The 22,517-nt window shown below is 35.8% G+C and overlaps 1 protein-coding gene across 1 annotated transcript; it reads left to right on the top strand.

The window, feature by feature from the left end:
- The first annotated feature begins 1,979 nt into the window (after positions 1–1,979).
- Positions 1,980–22,238, top strand: IL13RA2 (interleukin 13 receptor subunit alpha 2). The gene is made up of 9 exons (XM_018044088.1): positions 1,980–2,073; positions 7,727–7,878; positions 8,937–9,090; positions 10,083–10,203; positions 14,163–14,347; positions 15,712–15,854; positions 17,600–17,744; positions 21,271–21,386; positions 22,099–22,238. Exons 1-9 carry the CDS (start codon positions 1,980–1,982, stop codon positions 22,129–22,131), a joined length of 1,143 nt encoding a protein of 380 aa, XP_017899577.1. The 3' UTR covers positions 22,132–22,238.
- The last annotated feature ends 279 nt before the right edge of the window (positions 22,239–22,517 follow it).

The raw sequence follows: 22,517 nt of genomic DNA, 5'->3' as shown, positions 1-22,517 counted from the left end.
GATCCAGGAAATGCTATTTGATGGTCTGAGTTTAATTTCAATACCCTATAAATAGAATAGAAGCAAGTTATTTTTAACTCTTTATTTAGCTTTTATGCTGTACATGACGAGGGGCTAATAAAATATTTAAGGAGAGATTGATAGTAGGGCAAGCATGATTGTCTTCATCCTTATAGGTAATATGAAAGAATTTGTTTGTCAGACCTATTGCCTTGGATCCAAAAGTAACCAGTCTTTTTAATCTCAATCTGTAAGAGCATCTCTATGGCAGAAATGTGGCCTTCTGTTCACCAAACCCACTTATTACTTACACATGCCTTAGAAGGCAGCAATGGGCTGGTGATGGGGATGAAGGAATTGTGTAGAGAGATTCATTGGACCTCAGTAAGAGGAATCGCATCCCCTTACAATTGTATGAGACATAGAAAAAGAAATAGCATGGTGTTGCTTCAGCCTGGCTAGCTAACTTAAGGAAGACTTAAATGCTGGAGTCCCAAGGGAAAAGCTTTCATAATACTGAGCCAAACATGTGGGATCCAGCATATTAGGGTGGAAGGGCACTAGACTGGGAATCACATCTCTGTTCTACTTCCAGCTTTGTTACTAATTTACTAACTTACTCTGTAATCTTGGGCAAGTCTGAGTTTTACTTCCCAATATATAAAGGAGGATTGGACTAGCATTGCCTCCAATATACTTGCTGGCTCTAACAGTCTGATTCCAAGATTCCATTATGTAATAATTGAAGCCTAGCAACATGAGAACATTACAACTGGAGCAGGTAAGACTGAGAGGGTGGGGCAGGGAAAAGGGTCTGTCCTGCATAATTAACTTAAGTAGGAGAAAAGAAAGGCAGTCTCTGACTGTTGGGGTAATTGACTTTTAATCCTTCCTGTGAAATTGTTGGTTTTAAGAATATAGACTGAAAGAGAAGTGTAGAACTGGAAGTAATGCTTTTTCATGGAAAGGAGAGTATTTTTTGATTGAATAGATGTGTGGAGACATGAATCCTTTTAGTTTTGATCATAAAACCAGTATTCTTCTGTGGAAAAAAATTATTATATTTTATTCTGTGTCAGTAAATTGCTGTTTTAAGAGAGGTGATGAATTCAGATTTGTCCTTACTGTATGTGATGTGAAATGGTTTGGAGGCAGGAAAGACTGGATAAGGAGATCCCTGATGATGAGATCCTCAGCTTAGGAAGGTGTAGTGATAATGGAGAAATTGGATGGGAGAGAGAGGGATTCAAAAACCTCAGGTTTCTGGTTTGGACAATTGGGAAGATTATGGTGCCATTTACTGATATAAGAAATACAGGGAAGAGTAGAACAGATAGGAGAGTAGATGATGAGGATTTAATGTTTATGAAGAAATGAAACAAAGTTCTGAGTTATCTGAGGCTTTGGTATATTTGCTATTGATTCTGAGATTTTATCAATATTCAGATAACTTTCAAATAATTTTTGTCTCAGAAAAGAGTGTGTGTATGTATTAGTGTGTCTTCTTGGTGGCTAGTGGGGAATATCACTATAGAGACTAACGGTATAATTCCCCCCACAAATAGATAAGAACTCTCAGATGGGTCTGGTTCAGTCTTCAGGCTGAAGGCTATTTGAGGTCATCATATCTTGGTCATAGCATGTGATGTATAGTGTGTGTGTGTGTGTGTGTGTGTGTGTGTGTGTGTGTCAAAGCCAGGGGCTGAAAGGATATGTTTGTGTCACCTTGTTTTTGCTTTCATAAGAAGGATGAGACAAAAATCTTCTTTTCCAATTATTTTGGTTCCAAGCTTGATTTATGTTTTTTCTGTTTAAATGGTTCTACGGGGCACAGTTTTCCCAGTTCTTGGTGGAAAGCCCACAAAGAGTTCCCAACTGTATTTTTAATCACATTTAATCCATATTGAAGTATGATAATGTTAAAATTTTATCTTTTTCCTTCTTAGAGTGGAAATTTCAAGGTATTAAATCTTAGAGAAATGGCTTTCATTCATTTGGATATCAGATGTCTATATACCCTTCTTATTTGCACAGCTTTTGGCTCTACTTTGTCTTCAAATGCTGAGATAAAAGGTAAACCAAGAATGGAGTAGTTTTAAAATCAGAGATATTAACTGCCTTGTCAACCTACCATATGAAAGTGCATAAATAGATAAATTATTATTGGAAATATTTCAGGGAGCCCATACACAAAAGATACGTTCTTACTAGTCAGCCTCATGTGTAACGTAACTGATGATAATGTTTTATGGGATAAATGCCAAACTAAAATATACTTTCTATACCTTTTCATATAATCTTTTCTTTTTTTCTTTTTTGGTTATTGACTTTATTTATTTTTTTAATTTAAATTTATTTATCTTAATTGAAGGCTAATTACTTTACAATATTGTATTGGTTTTGCCATACATCAACATGAATCTGCCACGGGTATACATATGTTGCCCATCCTGAACCCCCCTCCCACCTCCCTCCCTGTACCATCCCTCTGAGTCATCCCAGTGCACCAGCCCCAAGCATCCTGTATCATGCATCGAACCTGGACTGGTGATTCATTTCATATATGATAGTATACATGTTTCAATGCCATTCTCCCAAATCATCCCACCCTCTTCCTCTCCCACAGAGTCCAAAACACTGTTCTATACATCTGTGTCTCTTTTGCTGTCTTGCATACAGGGTTATCTTACCATCTTTCTAAATTTCATATATATGTGTTAGTATACTGTATTGGTGTTTTTCTTTCTGGCTTACTTCACTCTGTATAATCGGCTCCAGGTTCATCCATCTCATTAGAACTGATTCAAATGTATTCTTTTTAATGGCTGAGTAATACTCCATTGTGTATATGTACCACAGCTTTCTTATCCATTCATCTGCTGATGGACATCTAGGTTGCTTCCATGTCCTGGCTATTATAAACAGTGCTGTGATGAACATTGGGGTACATGTGTCTCTTTCAATTCTGGTTTCCTCGGTGTGTATGCCCAGCAGTGGGATTTCTGGGTCATAAGGCAGTTCTATTTCCCAGTTTTTAAGGAATCTCCACACTGTTCTCCATGGTGGCTGTACTAGTCTGCATTCCCACCAACAGTGTAAGAGGGTTCCCTCCTCTCCACACCCTCTCCAGCATTTACTGTTTGTAGACTTTTGGATCGCAGCCATTCTGACTGGTGTGAAATGGTACCTCATTGTGGGTTTGATTTGCATTATTCTGATAGTGAGTAATGTGGAGCATCTTTTCATGTGTTTGTTAGCCATCTGTATGTCTTCTTTGGAGAAAATGCCTGTTTAGTTCTTTGGCCCATTTTCTGATTGGGTCGTTTATTTTTTTGGAATTGAGCTGCAGGATTTGCTTGTATATTTTTGGATTAGTTCTTTTTCAGTTGCTTCATTTGCTATTATTTTCTCCCATTCTGAAGGCTGTCTTTTCACCTTGCTTATAGTTTCCTTTGTTGTGCAGAAGCTTTTAAGTTTAATTAGATCCCATTTGTTTATTTTTGCTTTTATTTCCAATATTCTGGGAGGTGGGTCATAGAGGATCTTGCTGTGATTTATGTCGAAGAGTGTTTTGCCTATGTTTTCCTCTAGGAGTTGTATAGTTTCTGGTCTTACATTTAGATCTTTAATCCATTTTGAGTTTATTTTTGTGTATGGTGTTAGAAAGTTTTCCAGTTTCATTCTTTTACAAGTGGTTGACCAGTTTTCCCAGCACCACTTGTTAAAGAGATTGTCTTTTCTCCATTGTATATTCTTGCCTCCTTTGTCAAAGATAAGGTGTCCATAGGTGTGTGGATTTATCTCTGGGTTTTCTATTTTGTTCTATTGATCTATATTTCTGTGTTTGTGCCACTACCATACTGTCTTGATGACTGGCTTTGTAGTAGAGTCTGAAGTCAGGCAGGTTGATTCCTCCAGTTCCATTCTTCTTTCTCAAGGTTGCTTTGGCTATTCGAGGTTTTTTGTATTTCACAAATTGTGAAATTATTTGTTCTAGCTCTGTGAAAAATACCATTGGTAGCTTGATAGGGATTGCTTTGAATCTGTAGATTGCTTTGAGTAGTATACTCATTTTCACTATATTGATTCTTCTGATCCATGAACATGGTATATTTCTCCATCTATTAGTGTCCTCTTTGATTTCTTTCACCAGTGTTTTATAGTTTTCTATATAGGTCTTTAGTTTCTTTAGGTAGATATATTCCTAAGTATTTTATTCTTTTCATTGCAATGGTGAATGGAATTGTTTCCTTAATTTCTTTTTCTACTTTCTCATTATTAGTGTATAGGAATGCAAGGGATTTCTGTGTGTTGATTTTATATCCTGCAAATTTACTGTATTCATTGATTAGCTCTAGTAATTTTCTGGTGGAGTCTTTAGGGTTTTCTATGTAGAGGATCATGTCATCTGCAAACAGTGAGAGTTTTACTTCTTCTGTTCCAATTTGGATTCCTTTTAGTTCTTTTTCTGCTCTGATTGCTGTGGCCAAACTTCCAAAATTATGTTGAATAGTAATGGTGAAAGTGGGCACCCTTGTCTTGTTCCTGCCTTTAGGGCAAATGCTCTCAATTTTTCACCATTGAGGATAATTTTTGCTGTGGGTTTGTCATATGTGGCTTTTATTATGTTGAGGTATGTTCCTTCTATTCCTGCTTTCTGGAGAGTTTTTATCATAAATGGATGTTGAATTTTGTCAAAGGCTTTCTCTGCATCTATTGAGATAATCATATGGCTTTTATTTTTTAATTTGCTAATGTGGTGTATTACATGGATTGATTTGCGGATACTGAAGAATACTTGCATCCCTGAGATAAAGCCCACTTGGTCATGGTGTATGATCTTTTTAATGTGTTGTTGGATTCTGATTGCCAGAATTTTGTTAAGGATTTTTGCATCTATGTTCATCAGTGATATTGGCCTGTAGTTTTATTTTTTTGTAGCATCTTTGTCAGGTTTTGGTATTAGGGTGTTGGTGGCCTCATAGAATGAGTTTGGAAGTTTACCTTCCTCTGCAATTTTCTGGAAGAGTTTGAATAGGATAGATGTTAGCTCTTCTCTAAATTTTTGGTAGAATTCAGCTGTGAAGCCGTCTAGACCTGGGCTTTTGTTTGCTGGAAAATTTCTGATTACAGTTTCAATTTCTGTGCTTGTGATGGGTCTGTTAAGATTTTCTATTTCTTCTTGGTTCAGTTTTGGAAAGTTATATTTTTCTAAGAATGTGTCCATTCCTTCCAAGATGTCCATTTTATTGGCATATAATTGCTGATAGTAGTCTCTTATGATCCTTTGTATTTTTGTGTTGTCTGTTGTGATCTCTCCAATTTCATTTCTAATTTTATTGATTTGATTTTTCTCCCTTTGTATCTTGATGAGTCTGGCTAATGTTTTGTCAATTTTATTTATCCTCTCAAAGAACCAGCTTTTGGCTTTGTTGATTTTTGCTTATGGTCTCTTTTGTTTCTTTTGCATTTATTTCTGCCCTAATTTTCATATAATCTTTTCTAAAAAAGAGGCTATTTACCCAAAACCTCATTGTCTGGTACCCAATTAACTGAAAACATTCCTTAATTACTCAGTTCAGTTCAGTCGCTCAGTTGTGTCTGGTTCTTTGAGACCCCATGGACTGCAGCACACCAGGCTTCCCTGTCCATCACCAACTCCTGGAGCTTGCTCAGACTCATGTCCATTGACGTTGATGCCATCCAACCATCTCATCCTCTGTCGTCCCCTTCTCCTCCCACTTACAATCTTTCCCAGCATCAGGGTCTTTTCCAATGAGTCAGTTCTTTGCATCAGGTCACCAAAGTATTGGAGTTTCAGCTTCAGCATCAGTCTTTCCAATGGATATTCAGAACTGATTTCCTTTAGAATGGATTGGTTGGATCTCCTTGCAGTCCAAGGGACTCTCAAGAGTCTTCTCCAACACCACAGTTCCAAAGCATCAATTCTTTGGCACTCAGCTTTCTTTATAGTCCAACTCTCACATCCATGTATGACTACTGGAAAAACCATAACTACCTTAACTTTTAAGACAATTAAATAAGTTTTAAAAATACATAAGTTTAAAATGAATTTTAAAAATAATTACACAATTATTAAGTCATGTCTAATGAACTTTTCATTGCAGAAGATAATTAGAAAAATGTATTTAACAAAAATTTCTAATCATGAGTTGAAACAATAGGATTGTCATTTCATCTTCAACAGAGACCTTCTTTATTTGGTTCATGGGGCTCTCATTTCAAATCATTATTTGTGGCATCATTTATTTCTGTTGATTTTTTTTTACTTTTCTCAATAAGTAATATGAAGTAAAGTATTAAAATGAAAAGCAGAGCAGAAATGAGAAGAAATTATTAGCAGAAAGGCAACATGAGGGCAGTACTATGTACTAGATTTGCTAGTAGGTTTAGTAAGTTTATGGGACTTCCCTTTTAGTTCAGACAGTACAGAATCTGCCTACAATGTAGGAGGCCCAGGTTTGATCCCTGGGTCCAGAAAGTCCTCTGGAGAAGGGTGTGGCTACCCACTCCAGTATTCTTGCCTCAAGAATTCCGTGGACAGAGGAGCCTAGCAGACTACAGTCCATGGAGTTGCAACAGTTGGACATGACTGAGTGACTAACACTTAGTACATTTATAGAATAATTTGTTAATTTTTATTGCTTTCTAAATCAACAGATGAAGGAGCCATTGCCTCCCGCTGCCCCCTCCCTTGAAATAAAATAAGTTGTTTCCTGTCACTCAGCTGCCTGCCACTCTTTTTTGAGTCCTTCCAAAAAATGGCTCAGGTTTGCATATTCTACAAATATCTCCGAGCTTTAGTTAACCAGAGGATTCAATTATCATGAATGGACCAACAAAATTGGCCTGTTCCCCTAATTCTTAAGGCACTTAGCCAGAGTAGTCATATTTTATATTTTCTATCCCTTTTTGTGTGTGCCATATTGTATATTTTCTGTCCCTTTGTATGTGTGTGCCATGTATGTTATGATGTTATACATATAGTAAACACTAGATTAATACTGACTGATTCTTGCTATGAGAGAGATTTATGTAATAAAATGTTCCTACCCAAGACCAAATTGTGGTCTATATGACTGCAGAGATAACTCCATGTTGAATTTCTTATTTCTATGAAAACAACACCTAGATAGGCTAAAGTCACATTTACATATGCAATTTCTTAAAGAAGGGACAACTATGTAATAGTAATCTAGATTTTTAAAAACAGCTTTTCTGAGATTTAATTCACAAGACATAAAACTTATTATTTTAAAGCATAATGTATACTTGTTTTTAGTATATTCACAAAGTTGTATAACAGCCACAATTATAAAATTCCAGAATAGTTACATCACCCCCAAAAGAAATTTCATATCCATTCAGTAGTTACATCCCATTCGCCCCTCCCTCCAGCATCTGGCAACCACTAATTGATTTTCTGTCTCTATGAATTTACCTATTCCAATATCTCACATAAATGAAATCATGTAATATGTGGGCTTCTTTTACTTAGAGTAAGGTTTTCAAGGTTCATTCATGTTCTAGCATATATCAGTATTTTATTCTTTCTTATGGCTGGATAATATTCCATTTTATGAATATATCATAGTTTATTTTTTTCATTCATCAGTTGATGGACATATGAAAGTAATCTAGATTTAGAAATCTTTGTCATAAAATACAGGATAAAAATTAAAATATTCTATTGATTTTATTTCAGTTAATCCTCCTCAGGATTTTGAAATAGTGGACCCTGGATATTTAGGTTATCTCTATTTGCAATGGCAACCTCCAGTGTCTCTGGATAATTTTAATAAATGCACTGTAGAATATGAATTAAAATACCGAAATGTTGATAGTGAAAACTGGAGGGTAAGTAAAGCATGCACTTAAGATACTAGAGTGCTTATTAGTTTTCTTCTGATTCTTTTTCTTCTGATTCCTGATGCTCTTGTTTCTCAATATCTCTTGTATCTCAATAGCTATTATTAAGATATAAGTTGCATGCCTGCTGCTGTCTCCTGTGCATCCTGCAATGTCTGTTTTCACCCCAACCACTATTAAGACTTCCATTGGAAGTACAGGAAAGGAAAATCTGATCTCATGGAATATGGACTTATAGAGTACTTATACATTTTACCATATTTCAGAGTTACTTAAATCCTGTGTATGGGTCTTACATATGCTACCAGATGATGTGAGCTTTTTCTTTGTAGTGAATTAAGTGAATTTTTCTTTGTACTCACCCTACGGAACACAGCATGGTTCTTTGCATATATTGTAGTAAGTGCTCAGTGAAAGTTTATTGAATTATTAACTATTTATATAGTCAACAAGCATGTTCTTTCAAAGATTTTGATTGTACAAGGAATTCTGTTATCTTCTTAATTCAGCTAGGTAGTTTCAAAGAACGATTAAAATCAAACATTCATTGAGCAACTTTTTTCTGCCAGCTACTTCACTAGCTAGGTATCAGGAATAGAAGGATAAATGATATATGATTTTAGTCCTTCAGATAGTCACACTTTGTCTGGCTTCCTCCAGTTACCACCAAGATTGTATATGATTCCTATTTCATATGATTTTTGAAAGGTGATAAATTGTCATGTAATAGGCATATGGTACATTAAAATTATCCCTTGAGCTATAAGTTGGTTATAGCTCAAGTTCCTGCCACAGAGCCTTTTTTGTCTTCCAGAATTTATTTTGAATAAGGTGTTAAGATTCAAATGATCTCATCAAATGAAGTAATATGCAGAAGGTGAACTCTGCCAAAAATATATCTGGGACATTTTATCAGATAATCATCTGGAATTTCTTAGCTATTGAAGACTCTCCAGAGTATTAATGACTTTTTAGTCTTAATAATGTGGCTTATGATACCATTATTGTTTCTAAGCTTGACTTTGTCTCATCTTTTTATCAAACAGACGATCATCACTAAGAATCTACTTTACAAAGATGGGTTTGATCTTAACAAAGGTGTTGAAGCAAAGATACACGCACTTCTGCCAAGGCAATGCACAAATGGATCAGAAGTTCAAAGTTCATGGTCAGAAGCTACTTACTGGATATCATCACAAGGTTAAAACAAAGCTCTCTTTTCATAGTTAATACTGTTAGAAAAATCTATATGGGAAGTAAGTTCTTTAACACTTATACAGAAGATTATATGTATAGTTGAGAATGTGGCACAAAATAGAATCCTTCTGAGGAGTGAGTGACTGGTGTTTTGAATTCTTTTTTTTTAATTTTTATTTTTACTTTATTTTACTTTACAATATTGTATTGGTTTTGCCATACATTGACATGAATCCGCCACGGGTGTACATGAGTTCCCAGTCCTGAACCCCCCTCCCACCTCCCACCCCATATCACCTCTCCGGATCATCCCCGTGCACCAGACCCAAGCATCCTGTATCGAACATAGACTGGCGATTTGTTTCTTACATGATAGTATACATGTTTCAGTGCCATTCTCCCAAATCATCCCACCCTCTCCTTCTCCCTCAAAAGTCTAAAAGTCCATTCTATGCATCTGTGTCTCTTTTGATGTCTCCATACAGGGTTATCATTACCATCTTTCTAAATTCCATATATATATGTTAGTATACTGTATTGGTGTTTTTCTTTCTGGGTTTTGAATTCTTTAAATCAGAAAACATATGTGGCAAAACCTACATATTATTTCATGCATGCATGCTCAGTCATGTGCAACTCTTTGTGGCCCCATAGACTATAGCCCTTATTAGGTTAATATAGACCCCAGTTTTGGGCTCATATCAGTGAATATACATGCAACTATGCAGCTGCTCAGAGAATCCTAGAATTATTAATTTGGCACTTCTGCATATGCTTACACTAGTACCAATAAATGAGCCCTCAAAAGTTTTTGATTTTGCATGTTCCACTTAAAGTGAAGTGATTTCCAACAACTTCCTTTGGGGATTTTCCTGGTTATGTTGATTGCTAAATGAAGTGGAGAGGTCAAAGGAAATGAAATAAAATTGCTTAGTGATTTCCCAAGTGATTCATTACCATGTCTTTCAAGCATTCACAGTTTATTCATTTCTTAGGAAATTTGGACACTAAAATTCAGGATATGGATTGTGTATATTACAACTGGCAATATTTACTCTGCTCTTGGAAACCTGGCATGGGTGCCCACTTGGATAGCAACTACAGCTTATATTACTGGTAAGTGTTTTATAATAAGAATTCCATATCCAGAAGATATCTATCAAAATTAATCCACAGTATTAGTAACTGTATTTTCATTAGGGCTTCCCAGGTAGCTCAGATGGTAAAGAATATACCTGCAATGCAAGAGACCTGGGTTCAATCCCTGGGTTGGGAAGACCCCCTGGGGAAGGGAATGGCAACCCACTCCAGTATTCCTGCCTGGAGAATTCCATGGATAGAGAAGCCTGGAGGGCTACAGTCTTGGGGTCGCAAAGTGTAGGACAGGACTGAGCAACTAGCACATACATACATACCTAATTCAAACTTTAAAACATACAAACAAGGCAAACAAAACAAATACTTGGGCCTCTAGATGGGCTTCCCTGGTAGCTCAGCTAGTAAAGAATCCTCCTGCCATGTGGGAGACCCGGGTTCGATCCCTGGGTTGGGAAGATCCCCTGGAGAAGGGAATGGCTACCCACTTCAGTATTCTGGCCTGGAGAAGTCCATGAACTTTATAGTCCATGCAGTCACAAAGAGTTGAACACGACTGAGAGGATTTCATTTTCATTAAACTGAATTCATTACACTTTTTCAGAGTTGGATTTATGATGAAGTTTATTCACAATTATTTAGGGTTTTCACTGGGAATAAGTAGGTTTAGGCTGTAGCTACTAGAAGGCAGTCTATGGGTGATATAAGGAATGCAATCATTGTTTCTGTACTGAGTTAAATTTTGCATCTTCTAGATAGATGGAATTATAACCTAAAAAGTTCTGACATATTTCATATTTTTGCTTTTTAAAAAACCATGTAGCTATTAAAACCGGATCCTTTTTCTGACTTCCCTGCCTTTGTTAACTCTCACTAAGGGTTTAAAGTGTTGTCACTGCTTTTAATACACCATTTAGGTTTGTTGTAGCTTTTCTTCCAAGAAACAAGCATCTTTTAATTTCATAGCCACTTTGCCAACAATCATATAGTCAAAGCTATAATTTATCCAGTAGTCATGTACAGATGTGAGAGTTGGACCATGAAGAAGGCTAAGCGCCAAAGAATTGACACTTTCAAACTGTGGTGCTAGAGAAGACTCTTGAGAGTCCCTTGAACAGCAAGGAGATCAAACTAGTCAATCCTAAAGGAAATCAACTCTGAATATTCATTGGAAGGACTGATGCAGAAGCTGAAGCCCCAATACTTTGGCTACTTGATGTGAAGAGCCAACTTATTGGAAAAGACTCTGATTCTGGGAAAGGTTGAGGACAGGAGGAGAAGAGGGCAACAGAGGAGTTACTTGGATGGCATCATTGACTCAATGGACAAGAGTTTGAACAAATTCTGGGAAATAGTAAAGGACAGGGAAACCTTGCAGTCTATGAGTTTACAAAGAGTCGGATATGACTTAGCAAAATATTTGGCATAAAGTGAATTCAATGGAGTCCATATATTTGTACCAGTACCATATCAGCTGCTAGGCTGATATTTTGGCTGCTTTTATAGATAAATTAAATTTTGCATTACAGGTTATTTAGGAAAATAAATAGGGCACTTATTCCTTTGGAAATTAGTAGGGAAATCCCCCCTAATTCCCATTAGCTTTATTACTGGAAAGAGGTTAAATTTCAATGATACAGCAACATTTCTTATCTAGGAGAATGGAAAACTATATATTTACTTGCCAAATAGCTCTTCTTTCTCTTTTTGAACCCCTGTTGGCTTTTTTAAAATTAAAGACGCTCACTCCTTGGAAGGAAAGTTATGACCAACCTAGATAGCATATTCAAAAGCAGAGACATTACTTTGCCAACAAAGGTCCATCTAGTCAAGGCTATGGTTTTTCCAGTAGTCATGTATGGATGTGAGAGTTGGACTGTGAAGAAAGCTGAGTGCCAAAGAATTGATGCTTTTGAACTGTGGTGTTGGAGAAGACTCTTGAGAGTCCCTTGGACTGCAAGGAGATGCAACCAGTCCATTTTAAAGGAGATTAGCCCTGGATGTTCTTTGGAAGGAATGATGCCAAAGCTGAAACTCCAGTACTTGGCCACCTCATGCGAAGGGTTGACTCATTGGAAAAGACTCTGATGCTGGGAGGGATTGGGGGTAGGAGGAAAAGGGGACACCAGAAGATGAAATGAGTGGATGACATCACTGGCTCGATGGACATGAGTTTGGGTGAACTCTGGGAGATGGAGATGGACAGGGAGGCCTGGCATGCTGCAATTCATGGGTTGACAAAGAGTCGGACACAACTGAGCGACTGAACTGACTGGCTTTTTTGGGATTTATCCCTATGTGTATTATGTTCTCAGAGGATTTGCACTCATTTTATAAAACATAACAATATTTTATGTCTGCTTTTATTTTTAAAATGTTTTAATTAAATTTTCTCTTTAATTTTTATATTTTATTTACTTTGAAATTTAATTATTATTTTATATTAGAATATAGTTGATTTACAATGTTGTTAGTTTCAAGTGTACAGCAAAGTGGTTCAGTTATACATATACATATATCTATTCTTTTTCAGTTTCTTTTCCCACATAGGTTATTATAGAATATTGAGTAGTTTCCTGTGCTATACAGTAGGTCTTTATTGATTACCTATTTTGTATATAATACTGTGTATATTTTAATCCAAACTCCTAATTTACCCCACCACCACCTTTCCCCTTTAGTAACCATGTTTGTTTTTGAAGTCTGTGAGACTGTTTCTGTTTTGTAAATAAGTTCATTTGTATCATTTAAAATATTTAGATATGTGATATCATGTGATGTTTTTATTTCTCTTTCTGATTTAGTTCATTTGTATGATAATATCTAGGTCCATCCATGTTGTTGCAGATAGCATGATCTCATTTATTTTTATGGCTAAGTAGTATTCCATTTTGTATATTTGCCACATCTACTTTATCCATTCATCTATCAATGGACATTTAGATTGCTTCCATGTCTTGGCTACTGTAAACAGTGCCACTATGAATATTGAGATGCATGTATCTTTCCTAGTTAGTTTTCTCCAGCTTTATGCCCAGGAGTGGGATTGTTGGATCATATATTAGTTTTAATTTTAGTTTTTTAAGGAACCTCCATACTGTTCTTTATAGTGGTTATACCAATTTATATTCCCACCGACAGTGTAAGAGGGCTCCTTTTACTTCACACCTGCTCCAGCATTATTTTTCTTTCTTTTTTTTCCATTGAAGTGAGGTTGACTTACAGTGTTGCTCCAATCTCTGCTGTACAGCAAAATGACTCAGTTATATACATATATACATTCTTTTCCATTGCGGTTTATCACAGGATATTGAACATAGTTCCCTGTATTATACATTAAGAGCTTGCTGTTTATCCATCCTAAATGTAATAGTTAGCATCTACCAACCCCATTTCCAGCATTGATTGTTTGTAGACTTGTTGATGAAGGCCATTCTGACTGGTGTGAGGTGACACCTCATTGTAGCTTTGATTTGCATTTCTCTAATAATTACTGATGTTGAACATCTTTTCCTGTGCTTCTTGGCCACCTTGTAAATCTGCTTTTAAATCTGCTTTCTTCTAGTAAATTCTTCAGTACTGTATTTTAAAAAGCAGTACCATTCAGGATTATCAATATAAATCAATATAAATTGACTTATCAATATAAATCCATGTTTTCCTAATAGGAATCACCACAATCCTATTGGTGAATCAACATAACCTAAGTATATGAGTAAGAATTCTTGCCTTATATCTTAGATTTTATAAAGATTCCCACCAGATTGTAAGCTCTGTAAAATAATGGCCTATGTCTACTTTCCTTACTGTTGTACCCCTGGCACCTTTCATAGGATCTGGCACATAGTTGGTATTAGGTAAATATTGTATGTTATTAAATGATTTTTTTATTTACCTGGTATTTTAAAATAATTGAAACTGAGCACCATACTACTAGAAGATATTGATAAACACAATTCTTACCACACTTCTTTTTATAGGTATGATAGCTTGGACCGTGCGTTAGAGTGTATTGATTATATCCAGGCTAAAGGAAAAAATATTGGATGCAGATTTCCCTACTTGGAGTCATCAGACTATAAAGATTTCTACATCTGTGTTAATGGATCATCAGAATCCCAATTAATCAGACCCAGCTATTTCATTTTTCAGCTTCAAAATATAGGTGAGGTAAACAACTTCAAAATGTTTCTAGTTTAGACCATTTACAACCGACCACGTGGAAGAGAAGAGGTAGATAAATAGATATCTACTGGAATATAGGCTTCCCTGGTGGCTCAGAGGATAAACATCTACCTGCAATGCACGAGACCTGGGTTCGATCCCTGGGTTGGGAAGATCCCTGGAGAAGGAAATGGCAACCCAATTCAGTACTCTTGCCTGGAGAATCCCATGGACAGAGGAGCCTGGTGGGCACAGTCCATGGGGTCGCAAGAGTCGGACATGACTGAGCGGCTTCACACACTGGAATGCAAAGCCAGAAAACTGGAGGCCAACAGAGTACAAGGAAGAACTAATTAAATATAAAAGTATGGAAGATAAGGAATTGAATGAGTGTAAAGCATAGTGTTCATTTAGAATTCATAATTTGTTTCCCAGCTTCAGAGTTTGTCTTCTATAAAGTTTTTTGTCTAATGTTAATAATAGAATAATTATGGAATCACTCATTCCCAATGCTCAAAAGGCCCTGGGAATATGTTGGATATTGTCTGAGTCTGTGTTCTCATTTCTAACAGTTACAAGAATGACAGGTTCTAGAGCCAGCCATAAATTTTAAATTTATTACATTCTAGCTATATGACTTTGGGTGAGTTACTCTTAATATGTTTCAATTTCCTTTTCAGTAAAATGAAGATAATAGAGGACCACCTCATAGATTTATTGTGAGACATGAATAAGTTTATGATGTAACATTCCTGGTTTACTTCCTGACACATCATAAGCTCTAAATAAGAATTAGCTATTAATAAAAATAAAAATACTAGTAGTAATTTGTTGTGGTAGTTGTTTCTAATGCCATGAAATGCAAAACTGACTGTAATGATTTGGATCCTCTAGCTTTTCTCTTGGACTTACGTATTTGTCAATATGCGGCTTAACAAAAAATCAGTTTCCCAAATAACCAAGTTTCTTAAACTGATCTTGGTTAGCAAGTGGCTTTGATTTTAATTCACATTGGGGCTTCCCTTGTAGCTCAGTCAGTAAAGGATCTGCCTGCAGTGCAGGAGACCTGGGTTCGATCCGTGGGTTGGGAAGATCCCCTGGAGAAGGAAATGGCAACCCACTTCAGTATCCTTGCCTGGAAATCTCATGGACAGAGGAGCCTGGTGGGCTGCAGTCCATGGGGTCTTAAAGAGTCAGACACGACTGAGCAACTAACGCTTATTTACTTACTTACTTATAGAGAATAGTCTTGAGCCACCTGATTTATCCTGGATGCTTCTGTTAATAGGTGCCACTAGCTTTTGATAAAGACTACTGCTAAACTTCAATAACTTTCATGTTGAAATTGTTTCCTTTTGTTTTCAGTTAAACCTTTGCCACCAGACTACCTTAGTCTTACTATGAAGAATTCAGAAGTCAACCTGAAATGGAGCATTCCCAGAGGACCTATTCCAGCAAAATGTCTAATTTATGAAATTGAGTTCACAGAAGATGATACTGCCTGGGTGGTATGGACATTGCATTTATTTGGGAAAATCGTAAACACGGCCTTTTAAATAAAATAGTAAACATAAGAACCAAAGTCAGTTGCTATTCACGTGAGGATGGAACATGACATGCACCTTAGTTTAACTTTCAGAAAACCAAACAATCTTGTGGACAAAAGAAAGATGCTTGCAGTCTGAAAGTATAATCAGCTAATTATACCAACTTTAAAGCTACATAGGTCCTTAGAGATAACCTAATCACTTATTTCCAAGTTGTTATATATTAATTTTATTCATCGGTTTCCAGCTTAGGGAGTGGTGGAGACAAGTGTGTGAACCACTAGTTCTAATCAATTCATTTCACATACAGATGAAAAAACTGATTTTTCTACTTGAAAAAAATAGATTTACAAGTCCCAAGGAAGTGAATGACTTACAATAAAATTATGTAGCTAGAACGAGAATCCAGATCTTATTCCCAGTCTACTTTAATTTACATTACATTATGCTAGCTCCCAAGAAAGTTACAACAAATGTTGTTTTGGATGAGAAACACTCTTTGGCTCTTTTAAATGCAAAATTGAAATAATCATGAAGTGATTTTTTTTTTCTTTTGAGATCATCCAGCTGTGTGTATTCTCATATCGGAAGGGGTGGTTTCATGTTAGGCCCTGAGCACTGTTATACTGGTCTTATGATTAAACAAAATAAGAATAAGGGAAAAAAAGAAGCTTTGTGTGTATGAACTTTACAGTATGCATAGAAACAACCTTCACATGATGACTCTTTTTGCTAACTCAGTATATGTAGCACTTTCTAATTTATGGGGCGTTATAGTGTGGCTCAGACAGTAAAGCATCTGTCTACAATGTGGGAGACCTGTGTTCGATCCCTGGGTCGGGAAGATCCCCTGGAGAAGGAAATGGCAATCCACTCCAGTACTGTTGCCTGGAAAATCCCATGGACAGAGGAGCCTGGTACACTACAGTCCATGGGGTTGCAAAGAGTTGGACACTATACTGGTCTTATGATTAAACAAAATAAGAATAAGGGAAAAAAGAAGCTTTGTGTGTATGAACTTTACAGTATCCATAGAAACAACCTTCACATGATGACTCTTTTTGCTAACTCAGTATATGTAGCATTTTCTAATTTATGGAATCTGGACAATTTGAAACTAATCCAAAATGGGAGTCATAAGCACCAAAACTACCTAGGAATTTTGTTCTGTCATATATGCCCTTTACTACCAGTAATCCATTATCACTACAGGAAAATGTTCGATATAAATAAGGAAGAAAGAATGAAAAGTAAAACACCATACAGCGATGGCCACTGTTAGGATACTGGTATATACCTTTCTAGGCATTTGATGCATTTATTTCATGTAACAAAACTCACTTTAAACTTTTGGACTCAGAGGGAGAGGGAGAGGGTGGGACGATTTGGGAGAATGGGAATTCTAACATGTATACTGTCATGTAAGAATTGAATCGCCAGTCCATGTCTGACGTAGGGTGCAGCTTGCTTGGGGCAGGTGCATGGGGATGACCCAGAGAGATGTTGTGGGGAGGGAGGTGGGAGGGGGGTTCATGTTTGGGAACGCATGTAAGAATTTAAGATTTTAAAATTTAAAAAATAAATAAATAAATAAATAAATAAAAAATAAAAATAAAAAACAGAAAAAAAAAATGACAAATCAAATAGAGTATGGCTAGTTGCAGTTAGATCAAATAATGACATCTTATTTTTTTCTTGGCTTTCAGACTACCACAATTGAAAATGAAATATACATCACAAGAACATCAAATGAAAGTCTCCAATTATGCTTTTTAGTAAGAAGCAAAATGAATATTTATTGTGCAGATGATGGAATATGGAGTGAGTGGAGTGATGAACAGTGCTGGAAAGGTATGGGATAAAAGAACAGTAGAGTATTTCTAGCACTGTTTGAGGAAGAAGATGCCTTATTGGATGTCATAAGTCACTACAATTCAGTGACACAGGTTATCAATATCATAGGGCCAATCCTTCTTCACCATTTTTTTTATTGAGGTATAGTTCCTTGAGATATAAGGTACAGGTGTACAATGTAGTGATTCACAATTTAAAAGGCTTTGCTCCATTTAAAGTTATTATAAAATATTGGCTATATTACCTATTTTTATAGATGTCTATAATATTAATTGGGCTGTATCTTTTCCACACTGCTAGGTTTAATAAATTCTGTTTGATTCTTCCTACTTTCATTTGATAAGCTAATTTTACCTGTTTTGCTTTGATTTTGCCTAGTGGATTACCTTCCAATGGTAGTCTTAGCTCCAAAATTTGGTGGTACTATTCTTGAGTTTCTTATATACTTACCAGATGTTAACCAAATCTGTATTAGTACCAATTGGAGTTGCAGTAGTGCATTTACTCTGAAGTTTTACTTACAAGCATATATGTATTTTACCAGACCCTTGGGTATATTATGTGTCTTCTTTATATGGTTTTGAAAAATTATATGCTCATTATTCAAGATTTTTATAGTCTATACCGCTTCCCCATTGAAATTCAAATGAATCCATTTAAATGTTAGAAAGAGGGAACAATCATAAAATATGTTGATATAGCTATTGAAGAACATATATTTTAAAAAGAACAGTAACTAAACTATTTGCTCTTTGCTAGCAAAATTAATTTTCTCTCAGTGTATTTTGTAATTATGGAAGTCCAAATGCTCTTGCAGATAGTCTATAAACAGAAAAGATAAATTAGCAAGCACCTCAATTGAACATAGATTTATAGGAAATCTAATGCTCGGTTTTAGCTAGTTTAAGTTGTCTTAAAGTTGACTTTATTCAGAGTCTTGTTTTAGTTCAGTTATCAACATTCTTGTTTTTCTGTCAGAAGAGAGAATGTGCTAGTGTTTTTGTGGGGAAGACTATTTTTATCAATATTTTCCTATGCTTTTGATTTTCAAGAGAACAGAAATCTTAAACAAGACACTTGTTTTCGAGTGTCTGGTATCATGACTAATGAATGTTTTTCTGATTAATATGTTATCATTAGTAAAATGTACATTCTGTTTACTTCCAACACTGATTTAAAGTGACTTATGGTAAAAGATATATTTCAATTAAATATGTTTGGGATTGACATGTACACACTATAATTAAAATGGATAACCAACAAGGACCTACTATATAGCATAGGGAACTCTGCTGAATACTCTGTAATAACCTAAATGGGAAAAGAATTTGAAAAAGAATATATATATAGCCCACCAGGTTCCTCTGTCCATGGGATTCTCCAGGCAAGAATACTGGAGTGGGTTGCTATTTCCTTCTCCAGGGGATCTTCCTGACCCAGGGATCAAACCCAGGTCTCCCACATTGCAGGCAGACACTTCAACCTCTGAGCCACCAGGGAAGCCCTATAGGGCTGCAAAGAGTCAGACAGGACTGAGTGACTTTCACTTTCACTTTCATTAGTCAAGGCAATGTTTAAAGAAGACATGGTTTTCATTTTTAACATCCTTTTATATATTTTACATATAATCTTTTTTAAAGTTGGAGTATAATTGATGTACAATGAAGTTTTTTTGTTTGTTTTTGTTTTTTAAACTTTTTGTATGTAATCTTAACCTTTTTTTTTTTAATTTTTATTTTTACTTTATTTTGCTTTACAATACTGTATTGATTTTGCCATACATTGACATGAATCAGCCACGGGTGTACATGAGTTCCCAATCCTGAACCCCTCTCCCACCTCCCACCCCATATCATCCCTCTGGATCATCCCTGTGCACCAGCCCCAAGCATCCGGTATCTTGTATCGAACATAGACTGGCACTTCGGTTCTTACATGATAGTATACATGTTTCAATACCATTCTCCCGAATCATCCCACCCTCTCCCTCTCCCTCAGAGTCTAAAAGTCCATTCTATACATCTGTGTCTCTTTTGCTGTTAACCATGTTTTTGATGACAGATTTCTTTTGCCCTGATGTCTATCTCTTAATAAGTTTGAGATTAGAAACAAAGACTTTTGAGGTGCATGTGGTCTTATTTCTTTTGTACATTTCTTATTGGATGTTTTAAGTTGTAGAAAAATAGCACAGTAATCTTTTGAAAATGACTATCTTATTCAGGATTTACTCTGAAACTTCACAAAAAAAGCCTGTTTCTTGCTGTTAATTTTGCATGCCAGAAGCTCATATCATTAGTCATTTCTCTGGATGATATCCTTGCAATCCTTAACTGGGCCTATGAATTTGGTAATTTTCTAATAGAAAATAAGATCCTAAATGAATAAGACACCAAGAAAAAAGTGGGGCTGGAGATAGTTTTGAGTATAGATATAGGCCTAAGATTCAAAATGTTCCATAGTATTTCAAAAATGTGGGAGATACTGGTTTTGGAAGGACAAACCTTGTATACATTTTCAATTTGTCTAGTGATTGCTCATTTCTTGCTATGCAGTGAAGGTGTCAGTTACTCAGTTGTGTCTGACTCTTTGTGACCCCATGGACTGTAGCCCACCAGGCTCCTCTGTCCATGGAATTCTTTAGGCAAGAATACTGGAGTGGATTGCCATTTCCTTCTCCAGAGGATCTTCCAAACCCAGGGATCAAACATGGCTCTCCCTCATTGCAGGCAGACACTTTACCTCCTGAGCCACCAGGGAAGCCCTTGCTATGCAGAAGAACCATTAAAATTTCATCCCCCCCCCAAAAAAAAAGATAAGAAATAAGTCTCCAGAATGTAAGACAATTTCAAAAACATGACTTTTAAAGACTAGCTCCATTATTCGCACTGAGACTTATTGAAGACCAACTTTCACTCACTACTGCATTGTATGATATAAACATTTGACTTATTGAGAGTTAAGAGATACATATGGTGTGTTTATCTAATCACTCTGTTAATATTTTACCACTGTGTTATTGTGAAAAATTCACAAGAACAAATTTGAAACAAAATCATGTAATAAAATAAGAATGGGGGGGGGGGAGGAATTCCCTGGTGGTCTAATGGCTAAGACTCTGTGCAGGGGGGCCTAGGTTCTAACTCCAGTCAGGTAGCTAGATCCCACATGCCTCAACTTAGAGAGTTTGAATGCTGAAACTAAAGATCTTGTATACCACAACTAAGATCTGGCACAGCCAAATAAATAAATATTTAAAAAAGAAAATAGAATGGGGCTTCAGGTAGTTATATCTCTAAGCAAAATGAAGAGCTGTCACAGTCCAGTAAAGTAGTTGTTCTATTAAAAAAAAAGTTCACGAATGAAAGGAATCCAGACTCAAACATCACTTACTGGGAGATATGGCAGAAGTTGCCATGTTTAACTCAGTTCTTCTCCATTTACAAGTTTATTTATAAAATAATTCCATTTTCAAAATAATTGTACACATCTAACCCTTCCCCTTTTTTTGTGATTTTAATCCTAGGTGACATATGGAAGGAAATCTTACTATTTTTCTTGGTACCGTTTGTTCTTGTCTCATTATTTGTTTCAGTAGTTGCTTGTATACTTTTATATAAGCAAAGAAATTTATTGAAAATGGTAAGTTCTATAGCATTACCATGTTTAGTCTGAGCTAATAGATAAAGAATATTTTGCTTTAGAACTGATGAACCTACATTTTATAACTGCCTGTACACTGTGAATGTACAATGATGTTGTGTAGACTATGATGATGTCTTAAGAATGAACAGTAATTTAAAATATTAATCCTAAAAAGCTACATATTGGGGTGGACTTGCTTTTGATGATATATAAGAATAATGCTTTAGAACATGAAACAATACCTTTAGATTAGGGAAAACATGAGAATTACAGGAGAAAAGCAAGATGAGGAAAAGAAAAGACTGACCTAAAATGTACGCAGTCTGATATATATTACTAGTGTGCCACAGGTGAAAGATAGCAAAATTTTTAAAAATCTTGATGTGTAACCTCCAAGAGCTCACACTGCAGTTCTGCTAGCCGTATAGTAGAATCTATACAAAAAACATAACCTGCATTATGAGCTGATTTTAGCTATTTGAGTTATACAGATATCGATCGACCACTATATCTTTGGTGAGCTTTAAGAAGGGAATGTGACTTAGAGAAAAAATACCATAATGCCAAATCTTTTAAAGATAAAAGAAATGTAAATGTGCATGAAATGTTATTCCCCGCTGAATGATTTTTTTTCTATTTCTCTGAGTTATTAATCTAAGTGAAATAGAATATTAATGACTGTTAATAATGGAGCTTTTCTTAATTTCAGGTTTTTCATACCAAAAAAGGAAGACCTTTCTAATCAAGATTCACTGTTGACTCAATAAATCCCAATCTTATGGCAAAATGTTAGATATGAGTCTTATCAAACTGAATTTTTTCCTAAATGTTGAATAAATTTTATTTTGAAAACATTGTTGTCTTTAAATAGGCGCTTGATTATTAAAATCCTCAATTAGTAAGGAATTTTATGGATTCTATTAACAGATTTTTTTTTCTTTTTAAGACACAAAGTTCAGAGATTTCCTTGGCAGTCAAGTCGTTATGACTCTGCTCTTCCACTGCAGGATTCTATCCCTAGTCAGGGAACTAAGATCCCTCATGTTGGGTGGTGAGGTCAAAAACAAAAACAAAGTTCAATCAATTAAATTGAAGATCTAATTGCCTTTATTAGGTGATTCATGAATC

The sequence above is a fragment of the Capra hircus genome (assembly GCF_001704415.2).
Source record: "Capra hircus breed San Clemente chromosome X unlocalized genomic scaffold, ASM170441v1, whole genome shotgun sequence".
Taxonomy (NCBI): Eukaryota; Metazoa; Chordata; class Mammalia; order Artiodactyla; family Bovidae; genus Capra; species Capra hircus.
Note: the sequence above shows the minus strand (reverse complement) of the source record. Positions and strands in the feature narration are given on the sequence as shown.

Coding starts and splice junctions, on each gene's coding strand:
- IL13RA2 (XM_018044088.1), top strand. CDS start 1,980: ATGGCTTTCATTCATTTGGATATCAGATGTCTATATACCCTTCTTATT. Junction 7,879..8,936: donor TTGATAGTGAAAACTGGAGG/GTAAGTAAAGCA, acceptor TTTATCAAACAG/ACGATCATCACTAAGAATCT. Junction 17,745..21,270: donor TGATGAACAGTGCTGGAAAG/GTATGGGATAAA, acceptor TTTTAATCCTAG/GTGACATATGGAAGGAAATC.